Genomic DNA, 18628 nt, shown 5'->3' with positions numbered 1-18628 from the left:
CATTGGAAGCTTCGGTCCTATTGAGGGAGCATCTAGGAAAAGAGGGGAGTGTTAGAGCTTGGTATTTTCGGATGGTTTGCGGCAGTTTGTTTCTCTCAAAGGGACTCTGTATAGCTTTAAAAACAAAACATCTAACAAGCAAAAATCTCTATGGGCCTAGAATTCTCCCCTCTGACAATGCAAGAAGTTGATTCAATATTCTTCTTAGCTGAGTTTCCTGCAGTGTAATTTCAGTTGGTGCGCAAGTGCGATGCCACCGAGCCATCTGGTCTCCCCTTAATTAAATTGTTTTCAACATAAATTTACCGCAAACCCCAGTGTTTCTCCGGAAAAGTGACTCTAAAACATTCAAAAAAAGAAAAGTGGTACTCAGTTTCTTTTTGCGAATACAGACTAACACGGCTGCTACTCTGAAATAAAACATTCAAGAAAGTTTGCAAGACACACTTGTGACTCAGCACACTGCAGAAAGCCCAGAAAGGGATAGGGTCAGGGACTAAAACTGAAAAAGAAACCCAGCCTTCCAAGGCAGCACATTCCTGCTCTCTGCTGCTTCTAACAAAGTTTATTCAGGAAGGTTAATTCCTGGGGAGCTGCTGTTGAAAACATAGCCTAGCGCATCTTGCCTTTGATTTGATTAATTAAAAATCTATTTACACTTCCCTGTTCATCACTTAACCTCCTTAATAAGACAAACTCCCATAGTGACTGGTGGTATTTGCGCCTTTCCTGAAACATGATTCTTATGTCATTTGGTCTTTTCTGTTTCCTTGAGCTGACAAGACTCTTGCACTCCTTTAGTTTCGTTCATTCTTGAGCAGTGATAGTTCAGATTGTGTTCAGCTGCCTTTAACTGGAAGAGAAATTGTCACTAAAGAGATGTCACCCAGCGACACCCTTACAGACCTCCCTCTGTACGGTGGCAGGAACTGAGATTGAAACCCAGATCCACCAGAATTTTGTGATTATTGCCCCTGACTCCTGTTAAGGTCCCTGCTCAGCAAGGGACGTCCTTTAAATATTGATCTCGCTGAGCGCCTCCAGGCTGTTGGACTTCTCCATCTCATCCTTTCCTTCTCCAACTTTTTCAAATAGACTGAATCCTCCCTCAGAGAAATGCCTCCTTCTGCTGACTGACTCCTTGATCTTTCCCTTCTAGCCCACCCCACCTTGGTGTCTCAGGCAGGTTTCTGCAATAAACCCCTCTCAGATCACTATGTCTGGGTCCCCAGGGGGCCATCATCCCATGGATATCTGTGCTTAGGGAATCCTGCTATGGAGTCCTCTCTATGTGCTGTGGGATGGACAGGAGGTTACAGTGTAGAATCTAGGCAGAGCTGCTGGGAGATAAACAGGGAGATGGATCTTATGCCACCAATTGGGCAATGTTTTTCCTCAGTTGCCAGTAAGAGGCGCCTGGTACCTTTCTGCACTGGATAATAAATCAGAACAGTTGTGGCTTGGATACTGTATTTTGTAAAGGTCTTTATCGAATTGTACAGAAAGATAAACACAGTAGGACTTTGACCCAGCACAAAATGCCCTGAGAAGTCTCTTTGTACTCCATAGTACATTCTTTACATTTCGGTGGTAGGTGCCCTTATTTGTATTGGTGGGAGCAGAGAGCGAGAGAGACTGCTTTATTCTCCTGTTCATCTAGCAGTGGGATTTTGCGCACAGGCTCAGACATCAGCAAGGCATTCAGGAGGCATCAGCTGCCATTTTCAATTGCTCATCAATTTCATTGTTCTGTGCTGATCTAATCGTGCCCAGATTAGATGGAGTGACATAGCAGCCTTTTAATATTTTTATTCCATCAGGTGCGTGGATGATGGCAGTAAATCACAACAGAGCTGTTGCTGTTATAGTGAGAAAGTTCACATTTTTACCTGAATGCTTTTCTTGTCTTTCCCCTTCCCCTCCCCCTCATGCTTCACCACAGTAGAAATGTCCAGCTGTCTAGTGAGAAGGGTCCCATGCACTGTAAATTTTTTTTATTGAGCAGAACAGCGTTCTGCCTCTGATTCTACTCAGCTTGAGGAAGTCTCTGGCAATTTAAATATAGTTTATATCTGAATATATAAGCTCCCTGCTGCCTTCTCCCCAATCAAAGCAGCCAAACTACTGCAGAATACTACTAGTGATTTTATGTCTAGAGCATTTTTTATCAAGAATCTAAAAGCACTTTATAAATTTTAAATAATGAAGTCTGACAGCCCTTCCAAGAGATAGTTGGGTATTGCTAACTCCATTTGACAGAGGGGAAAACAGGGAGGTTGGATGACATGCCAGAGGTCACAAAGCCAGGAACAGAAGCCAGGAGTCCTGATTTTCAGTCCTCTGCATTAAACACTAGGAGTAGAATTTTCAAAATGGCCTAAGTTCCATTTTCAAAAGTGACTTGAGCAATTGCAAGCCCGAGTCCCATTGCCTTTCAGTGACATTCAGGCTCCTAAGTCACAATTGAGAATGTGACGTAAGTTTTTGGTCCCTTAGGCACTTTTTTGAAAATTCTAGCCTAGATCAACTTCCCTCTCAGAGTTGGAAATAGAACCCATCAGTCCCTATTACTGGTCCCTAGCGCTATCTGCTTGACTGCTCTCCTGTCCCTTTATGTTTAGTTTTCTACACAGTGTAACTAATCTTTGAACTACCTCCTATAGAACATAACTCGTGAGTTAGGGTTATTTATTAAATTTTGTCATAGTGCTAAAGAACTTTCATAGCTGACAGCTCATGTTTGCGTTAGCCAACCTTTCTCTGCCTGCAGCCTCTAGAGTGTGCCTATAGGAGATGCCACAAGAGGGAATAGCAGCATGGAAAGACACAGCGGCGTAATGAACAGCACAGCCTGTCCGTATCAGGGAGTGGTCTTCCCAGCAGGAAGGGGATCTTTATATAACCTAGGCCCCCTGAGGACACTGCCTGCAGTTCATTTACCGGGAGGTCACAAATGTAATTCAGTTTTGTTGTGTTGCTTCCTTGTATACAATTTCATAATTCAGCTGAGTGTTGCCAAACTTTTCTGTAAGGGCAAAGCAGCTGCTGGCATCTTTGACTGCTGATAAAAGCATGAATGCAACAATATTGTGTCCATATGATCCTGGAAGTGCAGTATGATGTCCACTCCAGGCAATATGGTGGTGAGGATCAGCAGCGAGGCAGGGTGGTATTATTAATGCATTAACCCCATCAGGTTGTAGCACAGTTATGCCAGGCTGCAAGCATCTTGCCAGAGATACTTATTATTTCCTGTGAATCCACTTAAACTCCAGACAAATGTGCCAGTGGATTAGCACAAATGTCTGGCTGTTTGAAGTGGTTAACGGATTACTGTGTACATGTGAGATCGATTGGGCAGCCATTGTCTCTGTGCATAAAATCAGATATCTTGCAAATATGGTCATAACTGCAACATACATACTTATGGGAGGCCAGACTAGAGAGCATGAAATGGAAATGTCAGCCTGACATTTTGTGCTAGTAAAGAGCCACTGCAAGTGGAAACATAAAAAAAACATGAGTCAGGCACCCAGAATCATGAGATTATCTTAAAAATGTGATTTAAAAAAATAGTAAATATTGGATTCTTTTTATTTACTTTACGTATTTTGGGCCTTTAGAGTACACTCAGGTCGTTTCCAAGCTTCTCTTCACAACCGTGAGGCTGAAAACCCTTTTTTTTTTTTTTTTTTAAGTGAAGGCTGAGATTCTCACAATCATCTGACTCCAGCATCTGGGGCTTTAATATTGTACCAAATACTGCAACTCTCACGGTAAAATCATGAGAATTTACAAGACTGGAAACCCCAAGAATCTGAGAGCTGGTGCCAAGTTAGAACAGCGAGTGGAGCTGAATAGCAAATAACTCCCAAAATCTAGCCCAGAAAATGCAAAAATATTAAAGTTGAGAAATCAAAAGTTAGGAAATTCCTAGAGTTGAGGTTGCCCCCACTGTGCTAGCTAAGCTACAAAGCACATCCTACATATTGCATGTTAAACTATAAACATTAATGTAGTGATTTTTGTGATTAGTGACTTACATTGGCTGTGCAGTATAGCTTACTGTTGTGTGAGCATTTGAACTCTAGAATTCCGTTTCTTACACATTGAGGAAGGGGGCAATACACGTTTAAATCAGTAAGCAGTGAGGAGTTGGGTTGTGATGCCAGCCCATGACGCGCATCCTTCTGCAGGAGGAGCATCCCATTTGCACAGACAGATTTGAGGCTTTTGCCCTGTTTGTAGGGAAGCAGGGAAAAGCGGCTGCTCAGTTGGGTTTCACCTTGTTTGAGGACCATAGGAGACACAGCGACCATCCCCCACTGACTGTCACAGCTGGAAGGGGGAGTGTGCGATCACTGAGAAATGGCTTTGGAAGGGCCGCCTCAGTGAAAGATCCTCCTGATCTGCCAAAGGTGAGGGTCAGACTCTGACTTACTTTCTCGAGAACAGCAGGGGCAATTATCTGCTGATGAACCTCAGCCTCCTGTAACTGCCAGCCAGGGTAGGATTCGAGCACCTCTCAGCCATGAATGGATTGTATCCTCATGTGAGGTAGGGAGGTCCCTGTTTTAGAGAGGGGAAACTGAGGCATAGAGAGAGGCAGTGACTTGCATGGGGTCACATGGGGAGTCTTTAACTGAGCTGGGAAATGAACCTGGGTCCCCGGAGTCTCTGAGCCTTAGTCACTAGATCCTTCTCCCTACGCTCTGTCTCCCTTGACCGTTCCATGACCACTTCAACTTCCTTGGGCCTTCCTGCAAACAGCAGAGCTGCCAAGAGCCTCATTCTGCCTCCTTCGAAATCAGCCAGGCCTGCCCCATCACGACTCATCTTCCCCACAGTAATTTCTGAGGTAACTCACCTTTGCCAGTTCAGCAGCACTCGCCCAGTCACCCACAATGGAGTATTTCCAGTTCCCTGGCTCACTAGTCAGGCTGAGCTTGCCAGAGAGGAGAGGCCTAAAGGGCTGATCCTTGCATTTGCAGTCCAGAGTTCAGTCCCTGCCTGTTTCAACATTGACACAGCTCCACTGGCTTTGGAGGGGGTTCCAGTGAACGGTGAGGTGTGGTGTTTAACAGCCCCCAGAGCAGTTAAGGAAGGGGCTTTGTTCAGAACCATTCTGATGGAATCCCTCTCCTGGAAGCCCCTGAGAACAGGCTATGTTTAGTTTGGCTACAGCTGCTGCTTCCTATAGTTTCTCACACTCTCTCATTACCTTACCCCTAGTGTTTCCTTGTGTAGTTATGACAGCACTATTAATCTGAAAAGGCGATGTAGGTTTGAGGTGGGGTTTTAGACTCTGGGGAATCACATCGTTTGACCTAGGGCAAGCACTGTGTGCGCCCAGAGACAGCTGGGCTTTCCTAACACCTTGGCTTTGTGTTAAAGTCCTTATTCCCTTCTGGCTTGTTTTTTGTGTGTGCTGGTTGAGAGTGAGTTTGAGGGCGAGAATCTTTTTTCTTGAGAGCCGGCAGACGTGATGTTTTCTGGATGAAGAGGAGTTGTCGTACATGTGGCTCTGCGGTGGGTGTTGTGCTCACGTGCAAACTGATCCAAAGCCCATTGAAGCCATTGTGAGGCTTTCCATTGGCTTCATTGGGTGTTGAATCAAGACTTCGTTGTCCTAACTTACAATCTAAGTTCTTCAGCGCGGGAACTGTTGGTGCAATTGCCAGATCCCGCAAATTTATTGTTTCTATGGCCTCCCGAAAAACACTTCTCTCCCCGTGCACTCATGTGAGCTGTATTTCTGGTTGCTCCATGCACTTGTCTGAGCTGCATTGCTGAATGATTGCTTCACTCTGGGTTATGATAATAGGTGAGCTGAGGGAGGTCATCCTCCTTGAAAAGGCTCACACAGGGTACATATTTTTTGCTCTAGAGAAGCAGCCCCTGGCAGCAGCAGCAGCATCTGACATTTCTTCTAGAACCTTTCATCTCAATAGATCCAAAACACTTCACCAAGTTTTATAACTGTGTTTGAAAGAGCATTTACCCCACCACTGAGATGCAGCCAGCTCTGGGGTGAAATGTGGTAGTGATTCAACAGTGCATGAGAATGTTTACACAACAGTTTAGGATAGGAAGTAAAGAATGCTCCTCACTACATAACGAACAAGGTGTCCTTTCTCCCTACAGATTGACATTTCCAAGTGCCATTACCTGGTGGATTTAGATAGCGCAACTGAAACATCAAGGGAGCCGAGATACTCCTCCAACAAAGAAGAATGGGTCAGCATTGCCTACAAACCATTCCTGGATACTTCCAGGTAAGTGTTTTCACAAGTTTGGGAAGGAAGAACAGGGGCAGACAGGTGCATGAGCTAATTCTGTTCGAATTTCTGCATATGAAAGAAGCGATCCATGTACTGGTAGGAGAAATGCAATGGTAGGAGTTACCTTGAAATGATCCTCTTGGGAAAGGCACCTTTCTGCACAGGGGACAGGCATTTACATGGGGAAGTCTGCATGGTATTAATACAGCTTTGGTGCTCATGGCCGATGTTGCTTTATAGGGTGAAACGCCCCAATGGGTTAAAATCATTTTAAAAATGAAAGCTCAGCAGCCACCTTTGGCTGAAATATATTTTTCTTTTTTATTTGAACAAGAACTGTGAGAAGGCTGTTGGGAGGAGAAGAAATTAGAGTGAAATCGGCATCCTCCAGGCTACTCTGGGGTGGGATCTGTTTGGTTATATTAGGTTGAAAGTGACGGTGCAATCCCAACAGGGCAGTAGCTTCTTGTTCTAAATGATTCTTGGATGCTTATTTATAAAGGTATTGTAAGGCAACTGTCATGCGATGGGAAGAGGGGTTTGCTGGAAAGATCCATTAAAAAGCAGCAACACAGAATCCGGTGCCCTCTTATTTTCTCATGCTGGCCCATGATTCTCTAGTAAGGACAGGTTTGGTGCACAAGACAGATGATCAGCTAAAGTTTTTTCCAAACGAATGCAGTCGGGTGATGGGAAGCTGCAAGGATGTGCTTTACCCAATGGATCTGGGTTTTTAATTAAATTAACAAAGTTACAAACAAAAGAATCTTCCCCTCAGCCTTAAGCTAGGCATAGCCCCTCTTCCCTGAGGTAGAATCTGGGACCATTGCAGGAGATGCTGTCTTCCTGCAGCTTCACTCTGCAGTGCCACTTCTAGTACTGCCCTCACTGGACTTCCTTGCACTCTCTATAGCCCAGGTGCAGCCTCACCACCTTAGCTGGTTCAGCTGGGAGCACCTGCTCTGGCATATGGGACCTGGGCCTATTTTAATCCTGGGAGCCAGCCACCCTGTGACACCAGGGGACAAGTAACAAAACCGGACATACGGCATGGCAGCCCAGAGGCTGGGCATTAGATCAGTCAGCTGTTCAGAGTTTTAAACTAGATGGGATGACTGAGCTCTCACCTTGCCCTGGTAGGCTCACTTGGACAGTTTCAACATCGGTCAGTGGTGTTTGGCAAATGATGCTTTGTGTCCAGCTTGCAGTGAGAGACCGTGCTGTGCCGTTCCCATTGGGTGGGGTGGCATAGTACAGGAATGGCAGCGTCGCAGAGACTTGTGACATTGCCAGAAGAAGGGGGAGACTCATGAAAGCGCTGGAGCATGGTGACCGCTTTAACAATCAGTCAGGTAAAACTGCAGAATAAAAAAAAATAGACAGGCCTCTCTTGAGCCAGGTAAAACACCAGTATCTCTTCTCTCTTTGGCACTTAGACACCTGCCTCAGCCTGGACCCTGCACTCCCTGGTAGAGAAGTTATTGAACTTGTAGAACAAAGGCACAGATTGACTAAGGGCAGGGGGGTAATTGGCTTCCTTCACCCCATAACAAAGGATTCCATTGCCTTTATGGAGCTCTTTAGACCTGGAAGGGGACTGCTGTGGTGCCAGGGATTCGTGCAGCACGTACTGACAGGGGATCAGAAATCAGCCAGTGGGAGTCTTGGCCCCATGTGTGTCTGGGCAGCCTCTCTTCTCTTGCGTGCGCTTCTGCTGCATTGAAATTCTCCGTGCTGTTCCCTATCAGCGTCTCACAGCTTGAGCAGAAAGGAGGTGCAGTGCCTTTGTGTGTGCAGAAGGCCAGGTTGCCATAGCAGCAGGTCTGATTTTCATGCCTGCTGTGCACCTTGATGGCTCACAAGGTTCAGGATGTGCTGTGCCAGGCTGTCCTCCCACCAATTAAGTGGACTTTAGCGTGTCTGAATCTGTGCAGCTGGAGTGCGTGGTGCAAATAGAGGAGGGAATATGCAGCAGAGGAGGTCTCGGTCAGCAGGGTCTGAGCGGAGTAGTCAGCATTCCAGCATCCCCCACCCCCGCGAGCGTGGTGTCCCTTATTGATTGCACTCTTTTCCCAGGAATTTTGAAGTACTTCACTCATTGTTCTGAGCACCATAGAGGCTCCTGATGCAGACCCTACAGCAAAACCCCAAAGACTCAATCTGATGGAAACAGGCTAAACTGTGCCCTGAACCAGGGCCTGCCTGAACAGGGAAATGTTAGACTCAAGTATGGACTCTCCAAAGCTGACTCAAGTGATTGTAGCACAGAGATAAACAAGGCTTACTAGCTCTGAATCTGCTCCATTCCCTGGCCAGACCATTATTTACTTGTATCACTTGAGCACCTAGAAGCCCCAGCCAAGATCAGGGCCCTGCTGTGCTGGCCAGGCCCTAGTATGGTGGCAGGAAAAGGCTTTGCAAATGCCTTTCCTAAAGCTCTTGGTTTTGTCCTGCTGGCTTGTAAAGTTTTTACATCTTAACCTCCCAGTCATAAGCCAATCAGAGAGGAAGAATGGTTCAAGTGCTAGGGCATTGGCTGGAACTTGCGAGAGCGGGGTTCAAATCCCTGCTCTGTCAGAGACTTCTTGTGTGACTTGGGGCAAGTCACTTAGCCTCTGTGCCTCGGTTTCCCATTAGTACAATGGAGAGAATAGCATTGCCCTGCCTCATAGGGGTGTGGTGAGGATAAATAAGTTACGGATTGAGATGTGCTTAGACGCCAGACATGTTCCTTAGATAGATAGTATTGTTTGGCTCATACTATAGGCATTCGTTATAATACCAGTGGAGTGGCTATGAAGCACCATGCTTTTGCTCTTGATTCTCCAGTTAGATACTAGCTCATTTCAGGACTGGAGCTGGGTTCTTACCAGCTGGCTGGTGAGCTAATTGCTAACCTAGGCTGCAGACCTATCTGCTGAGGGTTGAATGTCTCCAAGAGATGGAGTCCATTCCACCTTGCAGACCCCAGTGTGGCCCCTACATTCCGCTGCCGTTTGTGGAGCATCCACTTTACACTTTCCCCTTTGCGAAGAGGGCGCACGTGGTGGGTCCTACTGCCTGCGACTCTGTGGCAACGTTGCCTGCTGTTTAAGTAGCCTTTCCTTTGCTCGCCCCCTCTGGCCTTGGACATAATATGCCTGGTCTTGCTGATCGCCAAGCCTGCTGGGGAACAGATCTGGCCAGTAATGCGAGTGTCTCATCTCGCCCATTCTCTATGCCAGCTGGGAATGTCGCTGTAGGCACCAGAGCAATGCAACAAGGGACTACTCAAGGGATGCAGTGCATGTTTTTTAACCAGTCCTGTGAATTAGTGCCGATGGGAGCAATGTGAGAGATCACAAAGGTCTGCTATCTTGGGTGCCAGCATCCTCCCTGGTGGTGAGAAGCTGTGGCAATTGCTCCTGAAGGCACAGAATTTACTTGTTTATTTGTTTGAAGTGACAAATCCAATTCGTGCTGTCCCTGCTGCAGTTGAGAGGGTAATTATCTGGACTGGGAACTTCGCCACACAGGAGGAGCAGTGACGTGGGCTGTAGGAGCTCCAGCAGGTTAGGTGAATGCCCCCACAGAAAGCTTTAATTGAATCGAATGCAACCTCCCTCCTGCCACTCTGCCCTGAAGGCACTTGGAACTGGTGGAAGGCACAGGCTCCCCAGAGTAGAGACAGCGCAGGCAGCTGGCTGATGAATCTGTTCTGGTGACATGAGCTATGTGTGTGTGCCGTGCTTAGCCTCGTCTTGTCTAGCAGGTCACTAGAGGGTGGTGGTCTCCTGTCCGGCTGGGTTTCAGAGCATCTGGCTATAAAATGGTCGCCTCAAGCAGGGCTATTGACAGTTATGGGCTATTTCCAGAGAGGAGCTGCCTATGTTTCACCTGCAAACTCTACACGTGTAAAATCTTGCACGACTGAGTGCAGCACGGGAAAGTCTGTGCAGAAAAGCCCATGTGCAAATATATGCACAAGGGCCTGTGCATAGGGTCAGAGAAGGTGTTTCAGGATCCTCCTTTATAAACCCAAACTGCTCATTTCCGAGCATTTTCCCTGCCCTCAGCCCGGTGCCATGACGTGTGTATCAAATCCGGCACCTGCTTCCACACAAACAATTCTGAAGCAGCCCTTGCTAAACATGAAGTAAGTGTAAAAGGCATGATTAAAATACAGCTTTAAAAAAAAAAAAAAAAAAAAGGCATCCCCTCGAGCTGAGCTGTGAGGGAAGCAGCAATCAGCTCAGATTACAGGTTTGCAGCGCAGGGCCATGGAGCGAGGCACATTAAAAACCCTTCCAACTCCAGCTCTTATTCTTTGAAAATAAATGACCCCAGCAGCTCAATTCATGCCTGCTGAACTGCAGGCTTCTGGGACTCGCTGCGATTCTCACATTGACGTCAGCAAGTGCAAATGTAAATCTCAGCTCCCTCTGATAAATGGTGTTGCTAATTGAATTAGAGAGCACTCGGAGCCACCAACTAATTATGCTACTCAGGCAGCTGCTTTGTCCAGGTCCATTTAATTCTGTATTGGCTGAGTGCTGCCATTCTGGCATAGAAAAGGGGAAATATATTAAAGCTCCCAATTAAGAAGCATATATTTTCTGGCTCTTTAGGCTGAGCTGTTTGCTAGCTCCAGGCACTCCTGCTCTTGCCCTTATGTTTTCCATTGTAAAATAATCTTAATACAAGATTAGTGATACAGTCACCTTGTGCTAAAATATTATATCCCTTGTTTGATAGGTAAGAGACTCCCCTATGCCATTTAATGCTGCTTTTCTTAATATCCAGTATGAAGCTTTTAAAAAAAATAGTTATTTCCTTTAAGTTCATGGTCAAGGTGGAATTTTCTACACCTCAAAGAAGTGCAAATGTTAATAGGTTTGCAATAGGGCACAGACAGCTTCGCTCATGGCTATGCATCTGCTCCTGAACTCCGTGTGCAGAGATAACCAGAATATCCCAACCCTTGTATCTGTGGCAAAGTTCCAACTGTGCTTCCTTTCTCCCTCTCTCCTCCATTACCTTCTCCCTCTTCCTACTAGTGCTAACTTCAGAAACGCAGTCTCTGGCAGGCATTTGACCTTCAGTTGATCTGTGAAATTCAGGCAGCCAGGTGTGTTAGCAAAAAAGCTTTTTCTTTCCTAAAGTATTTAATCTCTTCCCCCAAAACAAGACAAATCTCTGAAGCGGGAGGGGAAAACACACATAGACATTCACACTTGGGGCCCATATCCAATGGCCATTGAAGTCAGTTGAAGCTTTTCGTTGACTTCAGCGAGCATCGGATTAGACCCTTTGTCCTCTACTGTAGAGTAACAATTCATGGGTTTGATCTAGCTAGTGGCCTGCTGAATGGGAGCTCTGTACTGATCAAGGCCACACCCACAAACTCCAGGTGGACAAATAAAGAGAAACAAATATATATGAAAATGGTACAGATTCAGTTGCATCCATTTCCCCCCACCCTTCATATATCACCCGTTGTCTTAGAAGCTCTGGGTGAGGTGACAGATGGTAAAGATGCTTGAGCCCTGTCTAAATTAAGTTTCTAATGGAACTGCACCAGCAGTGAATTACAACTTCCGCTTTCCTTGTTGTAGACAAAGCCTCTGAGACTTGACTTAGTGCGTGTGGCTATTTAGCACAGAGCAGCCTTGTGCTTCAGTGTCTTATTGTACAAAGTGCCCTTCAGCTAGAAACTGGTTGTTGCTTAATGAACATGAAAGCTCAGCTCATAATCGAGGGCCAGATACATAGGTGCCGCCACCTGCCATGCAAAAGTAAGTGGTTTGAAGAGACAGGCCTTGTTGGGGAAACCCTCTTAAGAGCCAAGCTGTGATTTCTTGGTGTCAAAGCTGTTCTTTTTTTTTTTCTAGGGTCCCTCATTTAGTTTTTGCCTGGATCCTTCAGGCTGGATAACTGGAGTCAATGTGAATTCTCTCCTTTCCACTTTCTTAATTCTGTTAATAAGATCCTACAACAGCCTGCAGATCCAGCAGTCTCCATTAGCAAATGTGTATTAGAACCCCCACGTTTCTGGTGGGCACAAACACCACCTTGATCTAAAGACCCTAGAGGCCTGATGTCAAATTCACTCTGCAGAGAGAATTGAATTCCACATTCAGTTATGGTCCATGCAGTGGGGGGTGGGGTGTGTGACATTCCCCTCTGGTGTTATCCAGACCGGTGATCTGCTAGGTCACTCCAATCCTTGGCTCTGGGAGCCAGCTCTGCTGTGAAAACCCTCACTCCTGGGCTGTTCACGCACAGCCTCTGGCTTGTAAATTGCTCCTTGGATTGTGCAACCGAATGACACTACCCAGTATCTCCAGTCCCAGATACAACCCCTAGGAACCTCCGTCTTGCAGTGTCCAGTTATGCCCGCTGGATGCTGCAAGCTTGTATGAGTTTGGCGGTTTAACAAAGAAATTGATATGTACCAGGCTTGTTATCCCAAGGGGAGTCTCTGACACGCTTCAAACGAAACACACTGCTTCAGGTAGAATAAACCAACAGATTTATTAACTATAAAGATAGATTTTAAGTGATTATAAGTCAAAGCACAAGAAGTCAGATTCGGTGACATGAAATAAAAGCAAAACACATTCTAAGCTGATCGTAACACTTTCAGCGCCCTTACAAACTTGGATGCTTCTCACCGAAGGCTGGCTGGTTACTTTTCACCCAGGCTCTCCCCTTTGATCAGCATTTCAGTCGCTTGGTGGTGGTGTCTGTAGATGTAGGTGGAAGAGAGAGAGAGAGCATGGCAAACGTCTCTCCCTTTTATCATGTCCTTTCTTCCCTCTTGGCTTTGCGCCCACCCCTCCAGGTCAGGTGAGCATTACCTCATCGCAGTCCCATACTGACCAAACGAATGGGGGTGACTCACTCTAATAGATTCTTTTGTTGCTGCCTAGGCCAGTGTCCTTTGTTCCTGTGAGGCTGGGCTGGGTTTGTCTCATACCTGCCCTGATGAGGGGTGAACTGCATCTCTGCTCTTGGAGAGTTTTTGCCTGGGCTTATTTTAAGCCATGAGGATACATTTTCAGCCTCATAACTATATACATGGAATTATAACCTATAACATTACTGTAACAATTACTATAACATCACTAAAACAAACACGCTCAGTGCATCATGAGCCTTCTGAAGACACCCAACATGACAAACTTTGCATTGGATACCACACAGTCATTTTACAAGGATGAACATAGGGGTGCTGGGTATTCCCCCAAGGTACAAAGCATCACAGGAGGACATAGACTGAGGACTATGTCCTCTCACCCCAATACCCCCCTCCCGCACCCGACCTGGTCCACAGTGGATTTCCTTGTGAGGTCAATGAGAGCTTTGCATGGAGTTCAAGAGTAGAATGTGGCCTTTATTCAAGAACTAAATTGACCATTATTTATTATGTTTGGCACGTTTTTGTTGCATGCAGCATTACCCAGTGGAAAGAGCTGCTTGCCATTCTGCCCTTGGTTTCTCTTCTTCTCCCATCCTCTGTTCTTCTGTCTTCCCTCTGTCTCTCTTGTCTCCAACTCCTTCCCTGCAACAATTCCTAGTTACTGCTCACATTTGAAATGCCATTAGGCTCTAGGCACTGAGATCCCAAGGAAATTAAGAGAAGGTGTGGAAGTTCACATCTCTCTAAGCTGGTGTTTCTGTCGGCAGACTCAGGAAGACAGCACTGCAGTGGTTTACACTTAGGTCCCGTTTGGAAGGTTTTTGCCACCCTTTTTTGGGCAAGCAGTGTACTTTTTTTTTTTTTAATTGGAAAGTTTGGATTGTGCAGTTTCTGAATATTATGCCATGAGGGTCGCTTAAACACCTTTTGTGGGTTGTATTTGGTCCCTGGGCCATGAGTTTGACACCTCTGTAATTTAAACAGGTACATGGTGGCAGGGGTAGAAGGAGGAATAGTTCTTGTCAACAGCTGTAGGGGATAGGAAACAAGGACATGCTAGGGTCTTTCTGCATAACTCTGAGACATGCAGAATAGGGAAAACAGATCAAAAACAGGTTAAAGAATGTTTAGATAAATGAGAGAGATTCAAATTGGCAGGGCCTGATGAACTGCACCCTAGGGTACTTAAGGAACTAGCTGAAGGAATCTCGGAACAGTTAGCAGTTATCTTTGAGAACTCATGGAGGATGGGTAAAGATACAGAGGACAGGTGAAGAGAAAATATAGTTCCTGTCTTTTAAAAAGGGGAACAAAGAGTACTCAGGGAATTATAGGCTGGTCAGCCTAACTTTGATACCTGGAAAGATACTGGAACAGATTATTAAAGAAATTATTAAACAGTTTATGTAGGTGCCTAGAGGATAATAGGGTTATAAGGAATAGTTGAAATTGATTTGTTGAGAAAAATCATGCCAAACCAACCTAATTTCCTTCTTTGACAGGGTTACTGGCCTTGTAGATGTCGGGAAGCAGTAAACAGGATATATCTTGCTCTTAGTGAGGCTTTTGACACAATTTTACATAACATGCTCATAAGCAAACTAGGGAAATGTGGTCTAGATGAAATTACGATAAGGTTGGTGCACAACTTGTTGAACGACAGTCTTCAAAGCGTGGTTCACTGCCACGCTGAGAGGGCATATCTACTGGGGTCAGTCCTGGCTCCGGTCCTATTAAATATTTTCACTAGTGTCTTGGATAATGAAGTAGAGAATACATTTATAAAACTTGCAGATGACACCAAGCTGGGAGGGATTGGAAGCACTTTGGAGGACAGGATTAGAATTAAAAACAACCACGACAAATTGGAGCATTGGTCTGAAATCAACAAGATGAAATTCAATAAAGACAAGTGCAAAATACTTCAGTTAGGAATGAAAAATCAGATGCACAGCTACAAAATTGGAACTAACTGGCTAGGTGGTAATACTGCTGGAAAGGATCTGGGGATTATAGTGGACCACGAATTGAATCTGAGTCCACAATGTGGTGCAGTTGCGAAAAAGGCGAATATTCTAAGGCATATTAACAGGAGTGCCATAGATAAGACATGGGAGGTGTCAAGGTTCCTTCCCTACTCTGAACACTAGGGTACAGATGTGGGGACCTGCATGAAAACTTCCTAAGCTTACTTTTACCAGCTTAGGTTAAAACTTTGCCAGAGTACAAACTATTTTACCCTTTGCCCTTGGACTTTCGCTGCCACCACCAAATGTCTAACCGGTATTATTATTATTAGGAAAGAGCCCGTTTGGAAACGTCTTTCCCCCCAAAATCCTCCCTTACCTTTACACCCCCTTTCCTGGGGAAGGCTTGATAAAAATCCTCACCAATTTGCATAGGTGACCACAGACCCAAATCCTTGGATCTTAAGAACAATGAAAAAGCATTCAGTTTCTTAAAAGAAGAATTTTAGTAGAAGAAAAAGTAAAAAGAATCACCTCTGTAAAATCAGGATGGTAAATACTTTACAGGGTAATTAGATTCAAAACATAGAGAATCCCTGTAGGCAAAACCTTAAGTTACAAAAAGTCACAAAAACAGGAATATCCATTCCATTCAGCACAGCGTATTTTCTCAGCCATTTAAAGAAATCATAATCTAACGCTTATCTAGCTAGATTACTTACTAAGTTCTAAGACTCCATTCCTGTTCTGTCCCCAGCAAAAGCATCACACAGACAGACCCAGACCCTTTGTTTCTCCCCCCCTCCAGCTTTGAAAGTATCTTGTCTCCTCATTGGTCATTTTGGTCAGGTGCCAGCGAGGTTATCCTAGCTTCTTAACCCTTTACAGGTGAAAGGGTTTTTCCTCTGGCCAGGAGGGATTTTAAAGGTGTTTACCCTTCCCTTTATATTTATGACAGGAGGTAATTATCCCCACTTTACTTGGCATTGGTGAGGCCTCAGCGGGTGTGCTGGGTCCAGTTGTGAGCCCCACACTTGAGGAATGATGTGGACAAATTGGAGAGAATCCAGAGGAGAGCAACAAAAATGTTAAAAGGTTTACAGAATCTGACCTATGAGGAAAGGTTAAACAAAGTGGGCATGTTGAGTCTTGAGAAAAGACGACAGGGGTGAGGGGGGGACCTGTTAACAGTCTTCAGCTATGTTAAAGGGCTCTTATAAAGAGGGGATGGTGACTAATTGTTCTCCATGGCCACTGAAGGTAGGATGAGAAGGAATGGGCAAGGGAGATTTAGGTTAGATACTAGGAAAATCTTTCTAACTATAAGGATAGTTAAGCTCTGAAATAGGCTTCCAGGGGTGGTTGTGGAATCCTCTTGGTTGGACAAACATTTGTGAGAGATGGTTTAGGTTTACTTGTCCTGCCCCAGCACAGGAGGCTGGACTTGATGACCTCTTGGGGTCCCTGCCTGCCCTACATTTTTATGATCCTATGCCGGTGCTAACTTGGGGATTTCAGCTGCTGAGTGTTGCTGCTTCAAAAATCAGACTCTCTGTCACCCGCTGCTTGGTAAAATGGGCTCCCATTGTGTCGACGTGGCTCCAAGTCAGAGGAAGAGGCTCTGTGGTCGAGCTTCTGTCAGCATGACATGAGTACGGAGGGGGCTGCATGATTTCAGGCTGTTCCAGTGCTGCAGACTGTGTGCACAGGAGTGCAGTCAGGGCTGCCCCCTGCCTTTCTGTCCTCTAGCCCAGCTTCATATGGCAAATTAAAAAAATGACCTCAGTTTAACACATGCTGGTCTCCCCTACCCTGATCAAGCCCAGAGCTTAGGGGGATTGTGCTGGTCTCTGTTACTTTCCTAGCTCAGCAGGCCAATTTCCTCACTCTCATTTTTCATGCTTCTGTTTTTTAACAAGCATCCAGAACAGCTTGAAATTGCTTTTTCTTGAGTGAAATGAAGTGAAACTAAAGCCGCTCAACAGCGAGCTCCAAGCTTCAGGATTGTGGGATCTCAGTGTTTGTGCCTGCCAAGCGTTGTGTTACTGTTGGCTCGGGTGGCAGTGGGCTGCCTGCCGGGGTGGGGAGATGCCAATGCAAAGCGCAGTAATGACATGGTGTTCGTTAGTTAGCTCCAAGACGCGGAGAAGGAAATGCAAGAACTGCTTTCTGAGGAAGTTGCCTTTGCCTCCAGCCATTCTTGTTTCACGGAGCGGGGGGGCCTTCAGTTTCCAAGCACAGAGAAATGACAGCTGGAAAGAATGCTGCTTGTTCAAAACATATGAAAATTACCATCTTCCTCCTAGTTATTTGCTACTAAGTGATTGTGCTTAGAACACATTCCCATTCTAGCAGCTCAGGATCTCACAAGGAACGAGGATTTCCAATGGTTCTTTTATTTTGGGAACGTGCTGGATGCTTTACAATTTGCAAAGGGCCCAAATGTTATTGCAGAAAATGAATGGAACTTTTGGTTCTCTCCCTTCTGAAATGAAGTAAGCCTCATTTTACATCCCAAAGGGGAGCAGTCTTTGTGCTTGGCTAAAAGCAGACAAGAGGGATGGTGGATGTTGAGAGGATGTGTGGTCTTTTGGTTAAGGCAAAACTGGGTTCAATCCTCTGCTCTGCCTCCGAGAGCTTGGGCAAGTCTCTTGGTGCCTCAGTTTACCATCTGGAGATAATGATACTTCCCTTTCCCATACCCTTCGTCTATTTAGATAGTCCCTGCCTGAAAAGTTTACAGTCTCTTACTCGGTGTTTGTACAGTACCAAGCAAAATGGGGCTTGATCTTGATTGGGGCCTGTGGGCCCTACTTTAATACAAATAATAAATAATACCTTTCCCTGCGGGAAACTTGTATTCCAGGTTGCAAGAGATCACGAGTTTGGTGGTCTCCGTTTGTTCCCAAGTACTGTGACGCACTGAATTTTCCAAGTACCTTTGGAGTCCACGTGGAGCCTATGTTCACAATGGCAGTTCCTGTCATTGTTTTTCAGCTGCATCTTTGGTTTAGAAATAGGTTTCATGCTGCTTCTAAACAAAAGCAAACCCACCAGCCGCCTTTTCTTAAATAGGGTGAATTGAATACGGCACAGGGAGCACTAGTAAGATTCCATTTGGTTCCACGAACTCTGCTGTGTTATCAGCAAGCTACTCGAATTATAGAGCCTCTCAGGAGTGTCCAGATAACACACACGGGATCTATGTGCTGTCCCTGGCCTCTCAGCATGTTATAAATCACAGATTTGACCGTTGCTGCTGCTTATCCAGCCTTTTGCTGCTTGGCAGGCATTTGCATTGATGGCATTAGTTATACATCTATCAAGGCTGATGGTTTCCCAGCAATGTAATCTGAAAGAGATAAGTCTTAAAATTAGCTTTGGTATTCAGAATGAAACACCCTTGCCCCAGCACCAATTTCTAAAGATTGCATGGCTTCTCAGTGGAATTTTCGGCGCTGATGATGAAGGAAATTATC

General features: G+C 45.5%; 1 protein-coding gene across 11 annotated transcripts in view; it reads left to right on the top strand.

Moving 5' to 3' along the window:
- The window catches only part of ALG9 (ALG9 alpha-1,2-mannosyltransferase), a 122799-nt gene that overhangs the window by 39975 nt on the left and 64196 nt on the right, over window positions 1–18628 (top strand). For all 11 annotated transcript variants that reach the window (XR_006287021.1, XM_043534059.1, XM_043534062.1 and 8 more), the window contains one exon: window positions 6145–6275. Coding sequence is in view for 10 of the 11 variants with exons in the window: in XM_043534059.1 (XP_043389994.1) it covers window positions 6145–6275 (131 nt within the window). In the remaining variant the exon portion in view is untranslated. The remainder of the gene's footprint in view (window positions 1–6144; window positions 6276–18628) is intronic.

Source organism: Chelonia mydas, chromosome 22, assembly GCF_015237465.2.
Source record: "Chelonia mydas isolate rCheMyd1 chromosome 22, rCheMyd1.pri.v2, whole genome shotgun sequence".
Classification (NCBI taxonomy): Eukaryota; Metazoa; Chordata; order Testudines; family Cheloniidae; genus Chelonia; species Chelonia mydas.
The sequence above is the reverse complement of the archived record's forward strand: the minus strand, read 5'-3'. Positions and strand labels throughout refer to the sequence as shown.